Source organism: Peromyscus maniculatus, chromosome 3, assembly GCF_049852395.1.
Source record: "Peromyscus maniculatus bairdii isolate BWxNUB_F1_BW_parent chromosome 3, HU_Pman_BW_mat_3.1, whole genome shotgun sequence".
Classification (NCBI taxonomy): domain Eukaryota; kingdom Metazoa; phylum Chordata; class Mammalia; order Rodentia; family Cricetidae; genus Peromyscus; species Peromyscus maniculatus.
Window position 1 is genome coordinate 78,928,278 of NC_134854.1, and position 20,300 is coordinate 78,948,577.

Here is a 20,300-nt window from a genome sequence, read left to right on the forward strand (position 1 = left end):
TTTAGGAGGCTGACAAAGGAAAGCACATCTGGGTTTCAGTTAGATAAGGGAGACAGAAGGATATTCAGTGATGAGGTTGGCATGCCAGGGACAGTAGGTAGTAGTACGTGAGTCCTTGAGATTAGGAAAGTCCAAGAAGGGTAGAAGATTGGGTGAGGTAAGCAATGCTACTCACATGAGTAAGACTCGGGGGCACAATGAGAAAATGCACATTCTCTGGTTCTTTTAAAGTTTCAGCTTCTCAAGAGTTGGAGTCTTGGTTTGGGTAGTGAAGTGAGTAATCTTGAGAGTTTTAACAATAATCTTTTGAGAGCACAAGCCTAGAAGTTTCTTTTATAGAATTCTGTGAGCAAGGCCACAGTTGGACAGAGGCAGGTCCTACCAGACACTGATTAGTCTCAAGTAACTTTTTCCTAAGAGCTACTGCTGGGGGAGTCAGTGTCTGAGCAGAGTAGAGGAGAGAAGGGAAGAGTGGGTGATATTGGAGATCTTATGAAGGGCTAGAGAACAGCTATGATAATGAGTATGAGAAGGGACTCGAGGTGGTTTAAGAGATCCCCATGGACCCAGACTGTGTCAGGGTTGTTCTTCCTTTATGAAGTTACCTTATTGCCCACAGGGCCTGCTAAGAAAAGATGACCAAGGCTAGAAACTGCGACTTGTACCCATGAGATCAAGTATACATTTGAAGAAATTTCAAGACCCTGCTAAAAGCCTCTAGCATGCCCCAGGGACTCTTCATTCCCACAATTGTAGAAATACTGTATCCTCCCACTTCCAAATATTTTTGTTATTCAGATTGAGTGATTTCAAGCCAACATAGGTCATCCACAAACTAAGAGTGTCAAATATGTTTTCTACCGAAAGTACTCTTTTATTTATTGGTATAGTGTTTAGTCTTAAAGTAAACTTTATACAACTTAGAACATCTGAGAAGAGAGCCTCACTTTATCAGATTTGTCTGTGAACATGTTGTGAGGATGATTATCTTTATTTTTTATGATATAGAGGGATCATCTCATCCTGGTTAGCAATTTCCCTATAGGACAGAAAGAAGCTGGATATAAGCAAGCATTGTCTTCACATTTTTTTCTCCCTGATCTTGACAATGGATCAAGTTTTTACATCAATGATGCTCTAGATCCTAGAACTGTAAGGTGAAATAAAGCCCTTTCTTCCCCTAAGGTGCGTTTTTGTCAGGATATATTATCACAGCAACGGAAATTGTCTTATTTAGGGGTTTTATTTCTGTGATAAAACAATATAACCAAAAGCAGCTTGAGGAGGTAAGGGTTTATTTCACATCCACTGCCATGTCATAGTTCATCATAATAGGAAATCAGAGCAGAAACTCAAACAGAGCAGGAACTTGGAGGAAGAGCTCACCCTGAGGCTACGGATGAGTGCTGTTTACTGGCTTGCTCCTCATAACTTGCTTAGCCTGCTTTCTTATAGAACCCAGGACCACTAGCCCAGGGATAGCATCACCCACAATGGGCTGGGCCCTCTTGCATCAATCCTTAATTTAAAATAATGTCCCGTAGGCTTTTCCTTAGGCCAATTTGATGGGGACATTTTCTCAGTTGAGGTTCCACTTCCCAAATGACTCCAGCTTGTGTCAAGTGGACATAAAATCAGCCAGGATAGCACCAAAACCAGAACAACTGGTGTTTTGTTTCCTTCACTTGGCAATGCAGTCCTTGACAGGATAGTGATGAAAAAAAGACAAAAATAGAAAGAAGAGCTAGCAAATATGTGGGCGTTTTGAATAGATTTCCTATTAATCTTCCCTATGAAGTAGTTATTTTACAACTATTCCAGATGTGAAGGAATGTGGTCTAAGAAAAGTTTGAGAATTCCTTCAACGTTCAGAAGGCAAAGAAACTGAGGTGAAAGTCAGGGCTCTGTGAGCTGTCAGATATGCTGTTTTAAACACATAAGAATCAAGAATGGGATTGGGTGAGGTAGGTGGCTCAGTGGGTAGAGGCAACTGGCTACCAGGCCTGATGACCTGAGTTCAGGCCTCAGAACTCAGATGGCGGAAGGTTAGACCAGACCTCTGAACTCCTTATCTTTTCCATGGCTTTCACACACACACACACACACACACACACACACACACACACACACACACACACAGATAGATGATAGATACATAGATAGATAGATAGATAGATAGATAGATAGATAGATAGATAGATAGATAGATAGATAGGTAAATGCAAAAGAAAAATTAAACAAACAAAACAGGCAACAAGAATACTGCCCAAACTAACTGGAGTTCCCTTTCCCAAGACCCTTTGCCCTGGCCCATGTGTTACTCTGGAGACGGTTGTGTAACACAGGCAAAACCTGTGATGATTGTCACGGCATGAGAGTTTCACGTTTCCTAGCATTGCTATCCGCTGATGTGAAAGGGAACAGTTGGGTTGATGTTGTTCAAACCAGAGAAAACTCAAATAGAATCTCAGTGGAACCACTTGTTTGCTCCTTTTGATGGTCTTCAACATTCTGAGAATTTGGTAACATTTTGGTACATTTGTGTTTTCTTTTTTCAACATATTAGCTTTTTGTACAAAGTGAAGATCTGGCACATAAAGTTTTGCACCTTTAAAATTTTAAACATGATGTAAACAACCATCCACATTAGTGGGTCTCTTTATACACGCAGGGATCAATGCCATTGCCATTAAAGTAGAAGGATGTGGGGAGAGAAACCACTGGATGTTTCAGGTTCTGGGAACAACATAATATAGGCTTAGGCTACCTCCTAGTGTGAAGTGAAACTGGCCAGACCTGGGTTTCAAATGTTCCTGGAAACGGGTTTCTAAAGGAGGCAGCAGGGCTCATGAAACACATCTTTCTCTAACGAGTCTAAGGATAGCTCAGGATATCCTTGAGCACAAGTTTGGAATTTTACTTCTTGTGAAATTTTGCATTGTCAAAGCTGATGCTCTGATCCTCCCTCATACCCATTGAATGCAAGGTACTGCCAAAGACAACTTTTTCTTTAAATTTTAAAGAGTCAAAACCTATGTGAAATCAAATAACTATGCTTTTAATGCTGACCCTGGAGCTACTTTCTCCAGTGTTCTCAATTCTAGTATACCAGACAACTACTGCATGAAGTCTGAAATATCTGATCTGTATTATTTGTGCCTTGAATTGTTGTCATTTCTTTTTAATTTGCTATACAGGGTATCCTAAAGTTAACATTCCTGAATGGAATGTCCACCTTTGAGTCCTTATTTTTAACTATTTGAAAATTTTTCATCTTTAGATTTAGAATGTAAAAGTAATATTTACCATAAGCATCAGTCATTTTTACAGTAAATTTACAGCTGTACTTGTGAATGTACTTCACCTTATGGCACAATTTAAATATATAAAGTGTGTAAGGGCAATGTTACTGATAATTGCATCTGGAGTGCTTGCCTGAACTTAAAAAGAGAATAATGAGATATTTGCAGTGAGCCTGAATGTTTGCCTTTATCAGACACCCATCGCAGATGGCAGTTTATATGCCATGTGATTAGTGATCAGGCACCGATACCAGGGTGCTAGGAATGCTGCTGAATCCTGGCTTTTCAGCCATTTCTCTGAATTTAAAGATTGATCTGTTGTTTGTTTTTGCTTTTTACTCTTTTGCTCTCTGATCTTTGGTCTTTTGTGGGGCCCACCACCCAGTTCACAATTAAATCACACATGGAAGCTTATTCTTAATTATAAATGCCCAGCCTTAGCTTGGCTTGTTTCTTGGCAGCTTTTCTTAACTTTAAATTATCCCATCTATCTTTTGCCTCTAGGCTTTTTCCTTTTCTTATTTCTGTATATCTTACTTTCACCCTTACTTTGTAATTGGCTGTGTGGCTGTGTGGCTGGCCCCTACCATCCTCCTCTCCTTGTTCTCTTACTTTTCTTCTTTTCCTCCCAGATTTCTCTTTCTATTTATTCTCTCTGCCTGCCAGCCCCATCTGTCCTTTGATGTGTCTTGCTATTGGCTACTCAGCTCTTTACTAGACCATCAGGCGTTTTAGACAGGCAAAGTAACACAGATTCACTGAGTTAAACAAATGAAATATAAAAGAATGCAACACATCTTTGCATCATTAGACAAATGTTCCACGGCATAAACAAATGTAATGCATCTTAAGATAACATTCTACAACACTGATTTATTGCTACTTGAAACATATGTTATGACAATAATTTATGTAAAAAAGGATGGGTTTGAATCTGAACTTTGTAAAATGAATAAATAAAAATGTTTACATGTTTTTTTAACACCTATCATGTGGTCAAAGCTCAAAGACTAGCATGACATAAAGGTAAGTTTGTTGTCAAAGTTCAATTTTTCTGTTCTCTGTTCATATCTCGGAACACAACATTGAATCCATCAATGTGAATGTGGCCTTGTGACTAGCAAAGCCAAGTTAATTCCTGGTCTGACTTTCCATAGCAAAGAAACTCTTCTGCCAAAATCAGCAGGAACACTGTTTCAGTAGGTGAGCCTGTCTCAGTGAGATGGTGACTTTAGATGGCTCCATTGCTTCTAGAACCCTCCTTCTGGCTGAGTCAAACCTCATTGTTGCTGCTTTGTCTGCTTGTGTGGTTTTAGTCAGGTCACAGAATCACCCTCATGATGATGGAGAAGTTACAAGGCTCTGATACTCCTGTAGCAGTCCTGGAAAAGAGCAAGAGAGAGATCCTAAGGCATACCAAGAGGGCATGGACACCTCTGGATGGCCAGCTGCTTCCTGGCTCTGAAGAAGAAAGCGCAATGGTCTCTATGCACATGCAAGGTAAGAGGGGCCTTCTAGGCATCTAGAAAATGTCCTGTCATGGGTGGTGAGAGATGTGAGGCTTTTGCTTGGGGGCAAGTGACTTCTAAGGATTTGAACTTGGCATTAAAGAAACAAGTGTTCCTGACATGATGGCAAGCAGTTCTATGAAATGGGCATATCTGACCCCCCATGGACCTCAGCACAAATAGACCAGCGAAGGGATAAACACTGCTTCCTTTCCACTCTAACACCCACATGCTAAATCCCAAAATTCTGAAGATGCATCCAGGCTGGAAACATAAAGCTTCTCCCTCCCCTCCCCCACTCCACTTCCTCCTTCCCCTCCTCATACCCTTGGTGCTCTCCCTCATGGTCCTCTCCCTAATGATGTTCCCCCTCCTAGTCCTCCTCCCTCTCACCTCCTCCTCCTCCTTTGTGCATATGTGTGTGAGAGAGACAGAGAAATAAAGAGATTGTCTTTCACTGAACCTGGGGCAGTGCAATTCAGCTAGACTGGCTGCTAGTGAGCTCAAGGGATCCTTGCCCTAGAGTGCAGCCATGACCTGATCTTTTGTGGGTGCTGGGGATCCAAAGGCAGTTCCTTATGTTTGCTCATCAAGCACTTGCCCTGAAACTCATCTCCCCAGCTCCCAATGAACCTTGTTTCAGAACACCATTTCATTGAATGTTTTTTTGGCTTGAATAAGGCACTGATGATCATTTTAATAACATACAGAGTAATAAATAAAACATTCCCACTCTGTCCACCCATGGCACCACAAATCAATACTCCCCATAATCTCACAGGCTTATGGGCTGTTTTGGTTCACCTGATAACTTATGTGAGGATTATTCAAATATTTTACAGACAAAGTCAGACTGAGCCCAGTGTATGAGGTGGTAGCCAACAGGAACTAGAGCAAATGTCTGTCAGGAGCTGCTCCCTTGTCTTCTTTCCTTTTTCATTGCCTATTTTTGAGCCAGTGCTAAAGATCCACCTTAAAAGGCTGATGCCTTTTTAACACAGGTTGCCTTTGGAAATCCTGGGACTCTGCTGCAATTTGTCCCTGGAATGAATGCAAATCTGGTTTCTAACCTGGCAGAGAACTGCTTGCAAATAAACATTGCTGGCTAGCTGCCTTAGGTAAATGTTGGGATTTAATAAGGAGAGGTTCCGTGGTGATTTAGAACCAACAAGAGAGAAACAAAAGTCTCATATGCTTTTCTTCCCATTGTATTCACACTAGGTAATTTTATAGTCATTCTAACATCTCTCACCCTTCATTGATTCATTTTGCTAGTCCTTAACATTTTGTTCCTTTCTTCTTAAGTTATAGTCTTTTGGCAAGTTTACATCAATTCTTGGAAGAGGCTGATTATGGAAACCAGGAGGTTGTGCCTCTAGGGGAAAAATGAATATGCTTACATGAACATGTGACTAACTATGTAGGAAACAGAGCTGCTGAGTGTGGCTGATGATAGAGTGGGTCATTGTAGCTGATTGTGCTTTGACTAACAGATCTGTTTTTTTTTTTTTCTTTATAGAAAATTCCAAACAGGAAAGTATCCAGCAGTGGCTGGACTCTGGATTCTTGTAAGTGGTGCTTTATTTTATTTTAGCATGTGTGTGCACCTTATACATTTCTCTTGCAAAGCTCCATGAAAATAATGTGGGTTAACCCTCCCTGGGATGGGCTCCCAGCTATGGGTTACCACAGTGGGAGAGGTATGATTTTCCTACTAACTGGGTAATTGAAGGATTACTATGTTCCTTCAAAAGCTATATGTCAATTAAAAAGTGCAAAAATAGAATCCTATTTGGAGCTGACTGTGTGTTCACTTTTTAAAGTCCTCTCAGTGAAATCTAAGTCTGATTTCTGTTCTGTTTAATTACAAAAGCAACTCGGTACTAATGTATTTACACACAGTTTGGGGCTCACAATGCTTCTGCTTCTTTTTTAGTGTCTCTGTAAATGAAAACTTCCAGCAAGCCATCAACCATTCTGGTAAGTCAAGAAAACCCAGAGCATCTGCGCTTTGTAGAGCTGAGTAGATGTATGTGTGGAAAACACTCATGTTAATAGATCTTCCTCAAGGGAGACATAGAAGGGGCTTTCGGAAGTAAGTTGATCTTCTCATTTGATTTTATAAGACTAGGACTCAGAAAGTGTGGCCACGCCCCCAGCAGGAGGTTATGGTCTGAAACCAGGGTCATTGCTACCATCAAACACTCAGACTACGCAGGAAACTCTCTGGGCCTATGCAGACATTTGCAAGGGTGTCCTTATGAAAACAAAATAGCTTAATTATTCATAATATACTATAGTTTTATTTCTAAACCTATTTTCTCTCTGGTATTTTGGTATCAAAATTCTATTTCTATCTCTTCTCTAATGATATATTTATCCTAGAGCTGAACAAATGACTAAATCCTAAACCAAACAGCACAAATATTTCTGAGACAGGAAATGTATCATACTGTCTTCCTAGGATTTGATAATAACATTATTAAAATAATGAGTACAGGTCTCACTTCATTAAATGAAAATACCCAACTTCATGGGATCTAAGATTCCTCTATTCTAAAATGTGCTTATTTTATAAATACCACTGGATGGATCAGATGAAATCTTGTGACTGAAAATGAAAATCAATGTTTTCTTCAAGCCTTGATCATAGGTGTTAAAATAAATAACATACTAGAATTGAGCAAATGCCTAAAGAATGTATTCAAATATGACATAAATTAGGAATATAATGATTAGAGGGACGTCTGTTAGTCTTATAGTAACTCACATTGATGCTCTTAATTATTTCACATCATCGTCATCATCAAGTAAGATTGACTACTACTTGCCAAGCAATTTAGATTGGGACATTATACTTTAAAAGTTTAAACTGACACTATATTTGAAATTTTCTCCTTCACTGGGTTGCTTTATAGTTTATATTTATTTATATTTATAATTTACATTTATATTTATTTTTTATTCTTTGACAGTGTCATCATGTACATAATGATTTTAGTCATCACCTCCTATTGCCTCCTGTTATCCTCAGTTTCTTCTCTTGTCATCTCCTTCTTTTCCCAGAAAGTTTCCTCCTATTTTCATGGCATGTGTGTATTCTACTGCATTTGATTAGGGTTGCTCACATAAGCTTGGGTGAAAAGTTGTTTACTAGATCATCCAACCAACCTGTGGCTACATGACTGAAGAAAGCAATGTCCTTCCCTAAGAACCATTAAGTGCCAATAGTGCATCAGGGAGAGTTAGGCCTCATGAGCCCTTTCCTCTTCCATGATAAAATGTTGACAGGCCCACTCTTGTGCGGGTCTCTAGACCTGAAGTGGGCTCACTGAACGAAGGCTATATCATTCTACGAGAAGTCTTTTTACAACACACCTGACCATACTCTGTCCCCTCCATTCTGTCCATCCTTCTTCCTAGATAGACCTTTAGCCCCAGAGAGAACGCTGTGGATGACCGACTTTGGGCTAAGCACTCCGATGTCCTTTACTCTCTACACTGACTAGTTACATGTTTCTGCATTTACTGCTGTAGGCTGTAACAAGACAATTCTCTGATGACAAATAAGGAAAACACTAATCTATGGATAGAAACATGGGAGTTTAATAGGCAATTTGACCACATTTCATCTAAAAATGCTTTATATTTACCATGAAGCTTCTGTGATGTCAAAATTACTGAACATTTGTTTCCAATAAACTGAATATGGCAATCTCTCTATTCATATTAATTCAGACTCAAGGAAGAGATAAAAATGTAGGTACATTTCTCAGCATAGATCTGCCTTTGACTCTTGCTCATGTGATGTGGAGAGGCCTTTGGTTACACTGTATTAAAAACTTCACTTCCTGGAAAATACAGCTCCTGGTCTGGCCTCATCAGAGCCAAGCTGGTGAACTCTGAAGACACAGGCAGAGGGAAGCAGGGTCTCTGTGTGGATCTGAGATCAGAGGGGCACAGCTTCTATCTGGCAGTTCCTTCATCTTCAGCAAGGCCTTTAACAATAGAAGAGCTTCTACAAACAAATCGAGTTTTTGCTGTCCAAGGCCTTTCTCACTGATCACATCGTGAACTGATTCACCCATGTGGGAACAGAGCTGGTCTCATTCTTGTGCCACAGGTGAAGAGTCTCAGTGTTAAATGCCATGAGTTTTGGTCACAGAAGGTTAGTTTTGGGCCTCCCATGAGTCCGTATGTACATAAAGATGCACAGAGCTTAGGGAAGTCCAGAACCACACTGCGAAGTGTAGGAGAAGAAAAAATAAATTTCAGTGAAGGAAGAAAAGCAGTTGCTGCTAAGAAATGATGAGGATAAAACTCAGAAAACCCTGACAGGATATAAGGTGATGTCACATTATCTTCCTCCTTCCCACAGAGACAGTGGCTTAACACAGAAAGTCCTCCCTCTAACTAGAATGGATACGCTCCCTTGTCCCTTCTTTCCATATTAATTTTAATAATTGCAGAAGGCTGGGCAGCTGCCCTTCCCACTTATGTCCCAACTAACGCAGACTTCATGAATGATGCTCTCTCACCGTCTGCCCCATTTGCTAACAAATGTCACGGCACTGTAGCTGAAAACCCTGTGGCCTCCTTTAAGTCTCCCCAGAGTGTTGTCTACTAGCTAGCAGGTGGTGACTTATAAGCAAGACTTGGGCAGCATTCGCTTTCTTTCTCTATTCCCTTTCTAAAAAACCCCACTGCCGAGTCCAGACAACCTCTCCTTATTGGTTTCTAACTGCACAGCAGTTGACTATGTGGGCTTGGTGGAGTACCACAGATCTACCCACACCATAAGCAGACACTCCGAGCCTCTTTGAGGACACAGTGCCAAGGACCCCGTTCATAAGATCCATCTCCCCAGACTGACGACTCACTCTTCATCTCACATGACATACTGAAACTGTAGACAGTGTCAGTTTGTGGCAAATTCATTGCCACCACCCGGGAACAGACTGATTGTCACTACCCCCTGACTGTGAAAGTATGTACTTATTACAGTGTAAAGATGAGACAGTCAGGATTAACCAATGCTTCAACATGTAAAGTAACACAATTGACATGGTTGACACACCTACCCATCGTTGTGAGTGAAAAGGCCAGAGCCATTTCCCATGTCAGAAAAGCAGTTTCTGGAACAGATGTAGTGACAGTTACTACTTGGTGGATAGTTAATTCATTCATCTTCTTCAACATTCTGATTTTTCTACTTTTCTAGTGCTAGAAACTGAACACAAGGTCTTATGGGTACTAAGCAAGCAGCATAAAACTGGGTTCTATGCTAGACCATGTTCTTTCTTTAAAATAATTTCTTTAATTTTATTTTATGTGCATTGGTATGAAGGTATCAGATCCTCTGGAACTGGAGGTAGAGACAGTTGTGAACTGTGTTGTGGGTCCTGGGAAATGAATCTGGGTCCTCTGGAAGAGCAGCCAGTGCTCTTAACTGGTGAGCCATCTCTACAGACCCTAGGCCATGTTCTTTTAAGACATTAACTTGTTGCATAGCTCAAGCTGGCCTTGAACTTTATTCCTCTCCCTCCAGAACTCTAGGATTTCAGGTATGTGCCAATCCTTAGACAGGTCCCCAGAGGGGTAAATGGGTTTATTTCCTGAAGGGATATGTTAAATCATAAAATTTAGAAAACCAATTACAAGCTTGGTGCTCTGTATCACAAGAAAGGATCAAAGTAAAGCCAGTTGAAGCCCGTTAAAGCCCGTGAAGGGAATATATGTAGAGTGAAGACTGTTGTTCCCTGCTTCTTAAACAGTGGCTGTGACTCTACATGGGGTCACACAGCTGTGGGAGTCCCCAAAAACCTGGCAACAGTAAAAGGTTTCTGAATATATAATGAGAAAACATCCCACAGCAACAACTTCATTCCAGATCAAATATGTAATGGAACCCAAAGTGTTGAGGCAGCACACAATCAGATTTGTGTCACATGACTTCACCTTGGTTCTCACCACGCATCAAGCTCATGATGCAATGCCAACGAATGTTTCATAGACCACCCTGGAATGCTGTGGGACCACTGTGTGTCATGAAGTGCAGTGAATTACCGTAGATAGAAAGCTTCCTGCCTTTATAGGAGCATAACAATTTAATTATGGGATGTAAAACTTTCGACATTTTCCTACAATCATTCCTCTGTGTGTAAGTATCAGATAGTTTGTCTTTGGATATGTTTTGTTAGAACATTTAATCTTAAATACTGATGTTTGACTTGCTGACTTGAGTTTTATTTTTTTAAAAAAAAATCATTCAATGAACGTGGCCTTGAAAATAGGACAGAATCTCCCACAATATCTGAAATGGCTCTAAACATGCTTCTGCCATTTTATACTGTGTATTTATGCAGCAAATATTCTCATCATGGCTAATTATTAAATCATAACATCATTCATCTCCCCAAAACACCGAATGCTCTGTAATTCCACTCTGTGGCAAATATTTCAGAAAAGGTTTAGTTCTATACATAGTATTAATAGAACACATCAATCTTATTAGTGTGAAATTTTTATTTTATTTTAAAAATGATAAAGTTATATTTTGTATAGGAAAGAATTATTTTAAAATAAACTTTTTTTTTTTTTTGGTTTTTCAAGACAGGGTTTCTCTGTGTAGTTTTGGTGCCTGTCCTGGATCTCACTCTGTAGACCAGGCTGGCCTCGAACTCACAGAAATCTGCCTGGCTCTGCCTCCCCAGTGCTGGGATTAAAGGCATATGTCACCACCACCCAGCTTAAAATAAACTTCTTTATAACTTATTATGGATGAATGTTTGGTTGTGTACTTATTTTATATACCCAGGTGTCTTAATCATTGTTCTGTTACTGTGAGAGATACCATGACCAAGGCAGACAATTCTTACAAAAGGAAGAGTTTAATTGGGGCCTTGCATAGAGTTTCAGAGGTTAATCCATTATCATCACGGTGGCGAACATGGTGGCAAGCATCATGCTGGAGAAGTAGCTGAGAGTTCTACATACTGATCAGTAGACAGAGAGAGAGAAAGACTGGGCTTGGCATGGGCTTTTGAAGCCGCAAAGCCCATCCCCAGTGACACACTTCCTCAAACAAGGCCAGACCTCTTTATCCTTCTAATCTTTTTGAATAATGCCGCTCCCTGATGACTAACATTCAAATATATTACCCTATGTGGGGGATTCTTTCTTATTCAAACCACCACACCAGGCCAGAGGGTTTGAGTGGAAGCTGAAGACACTCTGCTCTGGGGAGGCTCAGATATGTGGTGACTCTTGTTCCCAAGAATCCTACTCTTTCTCCATCATGGCAATTTGAACATAATCTAGACGAGCCTCACGATGAGACCCTGTAGTCTCAGCTCCTCCTGCTTCTTAATCTTTCTTCATCTAATGTCTTCTAGGTTGACGTCTTGTTCAGATGGCCTCTTGCAATTCCCTGAGGCCTCCCAAGCCCCGTGTTCTTTGATAGCCTTCTGGATTCTTCATGGAGATGCACTTTGTCTTGTGAACAACAGTTAGACCCATCCTAGATCCCACTCACATGGCCCTTGGTTTACACTAGTTCAGTTTATTAGAGACCTGATCCTCCTCCCTGGCAAAATGGAAATCCTAACTAGGGTATGGATCATCTTTAAACCCAGTGGCCCCAAAACTAATCAAAAAAGGATCTGAATAAAACACAAATATGATGTTATCAGCTTAGAAGTCTTTCTCAGAAGATTAGACCTCGTCAATGAAAAATCAAGAAAACAATGAGGCAACCAAGAACACTTAATGTGATGGAAGTAATTAGAGTTTGAATAAAGACAAAGAAATGGAAGAAAACTAAATGTATGCAGGAAAGCATATGGAAAGCAATCAGTCTGAAGAAGTGGTTTGTGCAGTGAGGGAGACTGTTATTTTTGTTTAAATAAAATGTACTCAGATGATAAATTTCTGAAAGTCCAAAAAGGAGGAATCACATACAGTCTCAGGATGGGGACAGTAGAGGAGTGTCAGCTAAGACCTGGTTTCAAATGCATGGGTAATTGTAACTGAGGTCTGGGATCAGTGCCATTCTAATGTCATGATTTTGCTTAGAAGAGAGTCATGAACAATTTTTGATGAGCATCTCTATTGGTGTGGCTTATGACCTTACTACAAGGAGGAAACAGACGTGAGGTTCTGATACTCTCTTGGCTGTGGGAGAGGCCTAAGTTATTACTGATCCAGGCTTAAGATGGCAAGGCTTTGCACCAGTGTCAACTCTGGAACAAGGAAGAGGAGAGAATGCCACTCAGAAAATAAGCAGGACATAGGGTGAGGGAGAGAGAAAATGGTTCCATTTAGCTTTAAGATTTTTAATGTGAGTATGAGACAATATATAAGAGTCTCTTTGGGGTAAGAATATGGATTAATAATTTGCCAAACCAGAAAAACATACTGTGGATTACCTCTACAAAGTGTTCTGGTCAGGCAGGAGTTAAATTTACAGAAAGCTGCAGAATGCTATTATTTTAGAGAACTGCAAAAACTGTAATTTGATTAGTCTATTGGACGATATTCCAAAGAACCAAATGTCTTCTATGAATCAGTCAGAAATGCTTAGGAAAACCAAAATAAAAAATGCGTTCTAAGCCAACAAAGGTGCTAATTAGTGCCTTCTGCATATCTGACTGCATCTTCTCCAGTAATCCATTGTGCAGGGTTAAGTGCGGTATCTGCTGCTTCAGATGGCAGGAGTCCACCTAACAGTAGGGAGGGTGGCTGGAGATTATATCTAGAAGGAAGCAGAATGGGAATTTTAACCACGGAAGGGAATGAAAGCCACAGAGCAGGGACTTCTGTTCTCTCTTTAATTCTCCCCCACACCAATCCTTAAGGAACTTGTTGGTAGCAGGAATTTGCTGACCTTTGTTTCACCTTCTCCAAATGCTTTCAGCCAGAATTAAAAAATCTAAGAAGGGATCCTGAAAGGGGGAAATGGCAGAGAAAGCACCAAAGCCAAAACAAGATGGAGTGTGGAACTGAAGGTGCCCTGCCAGCCGGGCGCTGCACTGCATCGGAGATGTAGGTGTGTCCATGAGTTCTGCCTTCTGCACACACAGCCTTCAGCCTGAGGCCTACAGAAGTTTCAGGACATCTGGTGTAATAGGGGAAGCTTTTCACTCCTGCTATGATGTTCCCTGTTCTTCAGATTCTTGCTCTGATCAGAGGTAGCAAATGCTCCAAGGAGCTGGGCAGATAATCACTAATGAAGCAGGCAGCACAGAGACTAGAAAATTGGAGTGTAGGCTGCCTTCAACAGATTGCTACCCCGAAGACACCTGGGCCTGTTCTGTTCTCCCTTCCAAGTTTTAAGGAAAGTCTTGGAGTTCCAATCCCTGTGAGTTCTGGCACACTATGGGCCACTAGTTTGTGCCTCTTCTTCAGGTTCATCTTGGAAACAGGCCAGAGAAGCCTTAACCTTGACAAATCCAACCTTGGCCTCCAGGAAGCTTACCTTACAAGTCAGAAAAATGGGGGCGGGGGAAGTAATAGTTTCATACTGCAGTCTGTAAGACTCTCCACAAGTGTGTCCACCTGCTGTAGGACCAGCTGCTGCTTCTGCAGATTCAAGATATCAATACACAGAAACACATGAACCCAGGACTTGGTCTCCCAGGCCTGAGGGAGATGGGGAATGTAGAATAGAAATAGACCAGGCTTTTCTTTAAAAGTCTTATCAGATTCCATGGGCTGGGTTTTCTTCAGACTCTCAGCTTGGCAGCAGAGAGTGCTGCATGTCTGAATGCACTGGCTGAGCTAGAATTTTGTGTCATTTCCAGAACTGTCCAGAAAAGTATCAGGAGTCTAGAAAAGCCCTCAGCAGCTGTATGTGTGTATCCATGATGATGAGATTGAGGCGACAGGGCAGCCATCTCCTAACTGGTGCTGATGCTAAGCCTCGGGAGACATGGCTGAATGATGGAAGACAGGGAAGCTCTTCTCCCGGCTGGTGCTGATGGTGTTAAGGTTTCCATGTGTATAAGGAGACCACACAATCCCCCACTGTGAGCAAGCCTGGCCCACATCACATTCCACAGACCATATGCTACCTTTACCAACTTCTTTTTCCCTTGGATGCTGCCCTTTGTTTCCTGGCAACCAGCTTGCGCCTAACTACAGTTTCAGGCAGAGGGATGTGTTCTCTGGAGTGTGGCTACAGTGCAGTCACTGAAATTTCATGAAGTCCAGGGCAAGAGAAGCCAGTGTCCAGTGACCAGAATTTTCTGGGTGATTGGATTTTTTCAAGGGCTATGTTTTTTTTTAATGTAGCAAGGCTGAGTTAATTCTTCTCATCAATATCAGAAAATGGACCATTTCCTCTCTGACAGTTTGAGCAATTTACTGTGGCCACAGTGCCAGATCCCTGCATGGACATACACATTCATTCACATTTTCTAGGAAACCTGCAACAGACAACTAGAAAAGGCTGGAGCAACACAGGAGCAGCCACAGGACAAAGCATGAAATGCCCCAGAACCACAGAGCTCTTCCATAGGGAGAACTGCATAGAAGGAATCCAGAATTCCCCTGATGAGTTAGACCAGGTATGCACAGGTATTCACTCAGTGGATTACAAAGTAAAAATGGGGGCCATCCTGACAGGAAGAGGGAAGAAAACCATAGGGGAAGTTTGCCTAAAATGTTAAAAGGAATTTATTTTACCTTCCATTTGGCAACTTGTTACTTAATTCATCATGACATCAAGTCTTCAAGTAATTGCTGAGAATTTGTACTGTGCTTGTTTTATGATGTGGTTAATAAGGTGGTAAATCAGCTTTCTTTCATGTGACAACTTCACTTGATTGTTATTTTGTGATCTTGAGATGCTCCAAGACTGAGCTGTGTTCGGTGAGCAAGTGTGCTGCTATGAATTAATAACGCCTTTCCAGGTGAGGGGCCAGTATTGTTTACAAACTCTGGCTCATTGAGGTGTCTATTGGCATTAAAAAAAAAAGCAGCTAAATGCAAGGTCACATTCCCTAGAATACTCTGTAAAGCAATGGTAATTTTTAGTCATTATTGATTTCCTAAGATTAGATACACTCCCCCAGTAACTTTTTCCTTAAAAAGTTTACTTATTAACTTTATGAAAAATGTCCTTTACCCCATATGAAAATCTGCCAGATGAAGGTTTAAAAAACTCTGTCTAGGCTCAGTGAAAAGCTTCTGTGACTGATTAGTGATGACTGACATGGGAATAGTGTTGAGAGAATGTACATGGCCTATATCCAGCATTCAGATAGATGGATATTTCTCATCCTACCTTACTCTGATGAGGGTCCCACTTGCTTTGCTGTACATTCCATGTATTTTTACTCTCACTAGCTCTCTATAAGCTTAGTCTGCCTCCACTCCACAGTGACTGCTTACCTTGGTGGTCATCCTATGATATTGGTATCTCCAAAACTGCTAGGGTCTCTTGTGGCAACTGGGATGCACTTTTGCCAATAGCCCCTCATAGGCTCTTTTTATGGTGCCAAACCTCAACTTCTCTTCATGACCCCTTCAACCCTGGATCTTCAACTGCCACTGAGGCTGTACCTTCATCAGTGGCCTCTCCTGGCCTCTCACAGTGCCAAGCCTCAGTTGCTCTCTGTGACCCTTTCATGCCTTCAAAACCAGTACCACCTGGGAGACTTTCACATATTACCAATCCCATCTGCCAACACAAGGTACAGCCTTGGCTGCCTCTGGAACACAGCTTCTATGTATTCTCAGGAAACACTTCTCAGAAGATCTCACCTCAGCTTTGCTGGTCTCCTCCTCCTCCTGCTCCTCCTCCTGCTCCTGCTCCTCCTCCTCCTCCTCCTCCTCCTCCTCTTCTTCTTCTTCTTCTTCTTCTTTTTTCTCAGAGCTGAGGACCAAACTCAGAGCCTTGTGCTTGCTAGGCAAGCCCTCTACCACTGAGCTAAATCCCCAACCCCCGTGCCGGTCTCTTCTTAATCACCACTAATTTATTAGCTCCAGCTAACCAGCATCAATTGTCCCAATAACACAAAGGTTTTACTTCAGTGGTACTGGTCTCTTGTTAATTATGACTGACTCTTCAGCTCCAGCTGACCAGAACAACAGAATCTTAATTCAAAATAGCAAATGGTCCCGATAAGTCCTTCAAGTTTCCCTCTGAAATTTCACAAGCCAGGCCTCCATTTTCTGCCTTGCTGTCAACATTCTTATCTTCTAAGCTCCCACAGAACATCTCAATTGAGCTCTCCACACTCAATGGTGTTTCCAGTCCGAAACTTTGTGCTATTGATGGTGTCCTCTGCCTTATACAGGCTTTTCAGTTTCACAGGATCCCGTTTATTGATTGTTGATCTTAGGGCCTGTGCTATCTGTGTTCTCTGTTCAGGAAGTTGTCTCCTGTGCCAATGTATTCTAGGCTATTCTCCACTTTCTCTTCTATCAGGTTCACTGTATCTGGCTTTATGGTGAGGTCTTTGATCCACTTGGACTTGAGTTTCATGCAGGGTGATAGATATGGATCTATATTTGCATTCTTCTACATGCTGACATCCAGTTATGCCAGGACCATTTGTTGAAGCATGTGAGTATTCTTATCTCCAGTCCCTGAACTTGAAATCTACAGTCAAGTTCCTAGAATCCTTGATGTCATTCAATGACTCACTACCTAGACAGTAACCCTGGCTCCAAACTAAAGCCCTTTATAGCACCCAGCATTTCCCCCTGTGTTTCCCTCAGTCAGGTTTTCTCATTCAAACCGTGATCTGTTTTTCTTTATTGTGGAGGAAAGCTTTATTTTCTCCCAGTACAGGTTGCAACACCTAAGTTGATGCATGTCACTTGGTGTAACAGGACAGCCAGGAGTGACAAGTCCGGTGGACATTCTGATAAATTTGCCCATGATCTGAATATTTCCTTTTGTAGATGTTGTTGACATGTTGTGACACAGTCTGAATATTGCAGTGGCCTCTAACTGTCCCCTATAATGTCCAACAGTTATTTTGCCGCCCAGCATCCTCCTCCTAGCATCTAACGGGCAACTGGATCCTCAGCACCATCTTTATCATGTACAATGTTTTGCTCAAAACAATGGATTTTCATATCCTGATGCATAAATGTAAATTACGCTTTTTGGCTTTCAAACGCACCATGGGACATTCTGTTGGCAGTGTGGTGTTTGGGAAAGAAAGAAAACAACAACAGCAGCAAACCAAAATAAGCTGTGGCATTTTACTGGCCATGAGAAGTTTATATAACTGTACTGCCTCCTTTCTTTCTCCCTTAAGTGTGAAATAACAAGCCCCATTTCAAGGACTTACTATGGGAACACAGAACACTGCACAGGGGCTGGAGGGGTGACTTGCAGTGAAGGACACTTGCTGCAGTTTTTGCAGGTGATCCAGGTTCAGATCCCATCATCCACATGGCTTAAAACCATCCATAACTCTAGTTCCAGGATGTCTGATACTCTCTTCTGGACTCCTCAAATGCATTGCACACACACACACACACACACACACACACACACACACACACACATATATATATATATATATATATATATATATATATATATATATATATATGCAGGCAAACATGCACAGAGAATAAAATAAATAAATCTAAAGAGATTAATAAAATAAATTGTATAAATGGCAGGTTGAGCATGGTTAGTGCGAAATAAATACTGTTATTGTTGTGATCAATAATAAAGGTATGAATACATTTCTTAACTTTGCTACACTTGACTGAGCACCCCTAGAAGCTAATGATCCTGTGAAAATAGCCCCAGAATGGTGCTTCATGCATGCTGCAGATGCCAGTTCGATTATCTCTAACAATGATTCTCCATTATCCAGCACATTCTAACCACACTTCAAAATCCAAATATCTGTTCCATGAAACCTTTGCTAAGCTTCCTGTTTGCTGCTGAACCCATCCCACCCTCCCATTCCCACACTGAGTGTGCATTTGGTGCACTGTATCTTGCTTGTTGCAGAAACAGTGCCAGTTAACACTGATGGACACAGGAATCCCTTCCCACAAAGGCTCATCTGGAGGTGAGAAATCTTCAGACATGTATGACAATCATGTTTACCCCTCTTTTTTTGTGTTTGCAGCTTCTTTGCATGAACAAGGAATGGTTCAAATGACTGTGAAAGACTACATGAGGTAGGTAGCAGTCAGTCACTTCACTCTGAAATTTTACATCTACATCATTAAATGGAGTAGAAACAATATAATAATTTCTTCTTATTAATTTTATAGTTCTTGGGATCTCCTGAAATGTCACTCTCTTAGCTACTAGGCTTGGAGCATTTTTGATAGTCTTTGCAGAATTAGAGGTATCTTAAATATCATAAAGGAGTGAGAGGATTGCAACAGCAAATGCTGGCCTGCTATAAAACTTAATTATCATATTTGCCTAAATGCATTCTACTGCAATGTGTTGCTTTAAAACTATGTGTTGCTAAAAACTCATGATTTTGTCTGGCTGATGATGTAACACTGTCTACTGACTGTTGAGATGTTGGTGGAAAGCAGTGTGTCTCTAATGGAGGAAAGAGTAGACTACAGAGGGTACTCCCCTACACAGCTGCATGACACTGAGTTATGCAGCCTACCTCAGACTTACTGAACTGAAACATTAGATGGGATTCAGAACTGTGCTTTGCAAACCCTTCAGACAATTCTAAGGCACAGTCTAGTTTTAAAAATGCTGGGACTGACTGAGCTCTTTGGGGCAAGGATTGCTTCCTGTTCTTGAGTCATTCTTGTAATTTCAGAACTATTCCAGAAAACTAAATATTCAGTGCTGATGAGCACACATTCCACAGTTCTTCCTCCTTTAGGTGATCGGTTGCTTTGCTCTGATGCAGTCACATATTTATAAGGCACCAAGAAAATCTCCCAGGGAGCTCAAAGAGGAGCTTAAGAGGTGGATTCAGGGGACAAGCTCATGCCCACATGGCTGGATCAAAACACATGTGCATGAGTTCTTCTGGATCTAAGGCCCGTTCTGCTTCTAGGTTGCTCAACTGAACATGGCAAAATGGATGGAGCCCTGAAATTCAGAAAGAAAACTGAAATTCAAAGACAGAAGGAGGGTTGACATGTTGCAGTTTGCCTCTCTGGTGCTGCAAAAAAAAAAACACTGACCAAAAGCAACTTGAAGGAGGCAAGGCTTTATCTGGCTTCCAGGTTACAGTCCTTCACTGAGGGAAGCCAGGGCAGGAACCTGGAGGCAGGGACTGAAGCAGAGATCATAGAGAAATGTGGCATGCTCAACTACCTTTCTTATACATCCTGGGCCCACCTCGCTATGGATGGGTCCATCCACAGTAGACTAAACTTCCATCCATCTAGAAAATGCCCTATAGATATTCCCACAGGCCAATCTGATGGAGGCAATTCCTCAATCTGGTCTGTGTGGCAAGGTGAAAACAAACAAACAAACAAAACAACAAGAACAAGCCAAAAACTAACCAGTGCACAAGGCAATAAA

General features: G+C 41.3%; 1 protein-coding gene across 3 annotated transcripts in view; it reads left to right on the forward strand.

Annotated features, from left to right (window-relative positions):
* Itprid1 (ITPR interacting domain containing 1) overlaps positions 1 to 20,300 on the forward strand; it is a 144,733-nt gene that overhangs the window by 28,900 nt on the left and 95,533 nt on the right. For all 3 annotated transcript variants that reach the window (XM_076566851.1, XM_076566853.1, XM_076566852.1), the window contains exons 2-5: positions 4,619 to 4,802; positions 6,330 to 6,378; positions 6,747 to 6,790; positions 18,916 to 18,967. In XM_076566851.1, the coding sequence (XP_076422966.1) occupies positions 4,640 to 4,802; positions 6,330 to 6,378; positions 6,747 to 6,790; positions 18,916 to 18,967 (308 nt within the window). In that variant the 5' untranslated portion in view covers positions 4,619 to 4,639. The remainder of the gene's footprint in view (positions 1 to 4,618; positions 4,803 to 6,329; positions 6,379 to 6,746; positions 6,791 to 18,915; positions 18,968 to 20,300) is intronic.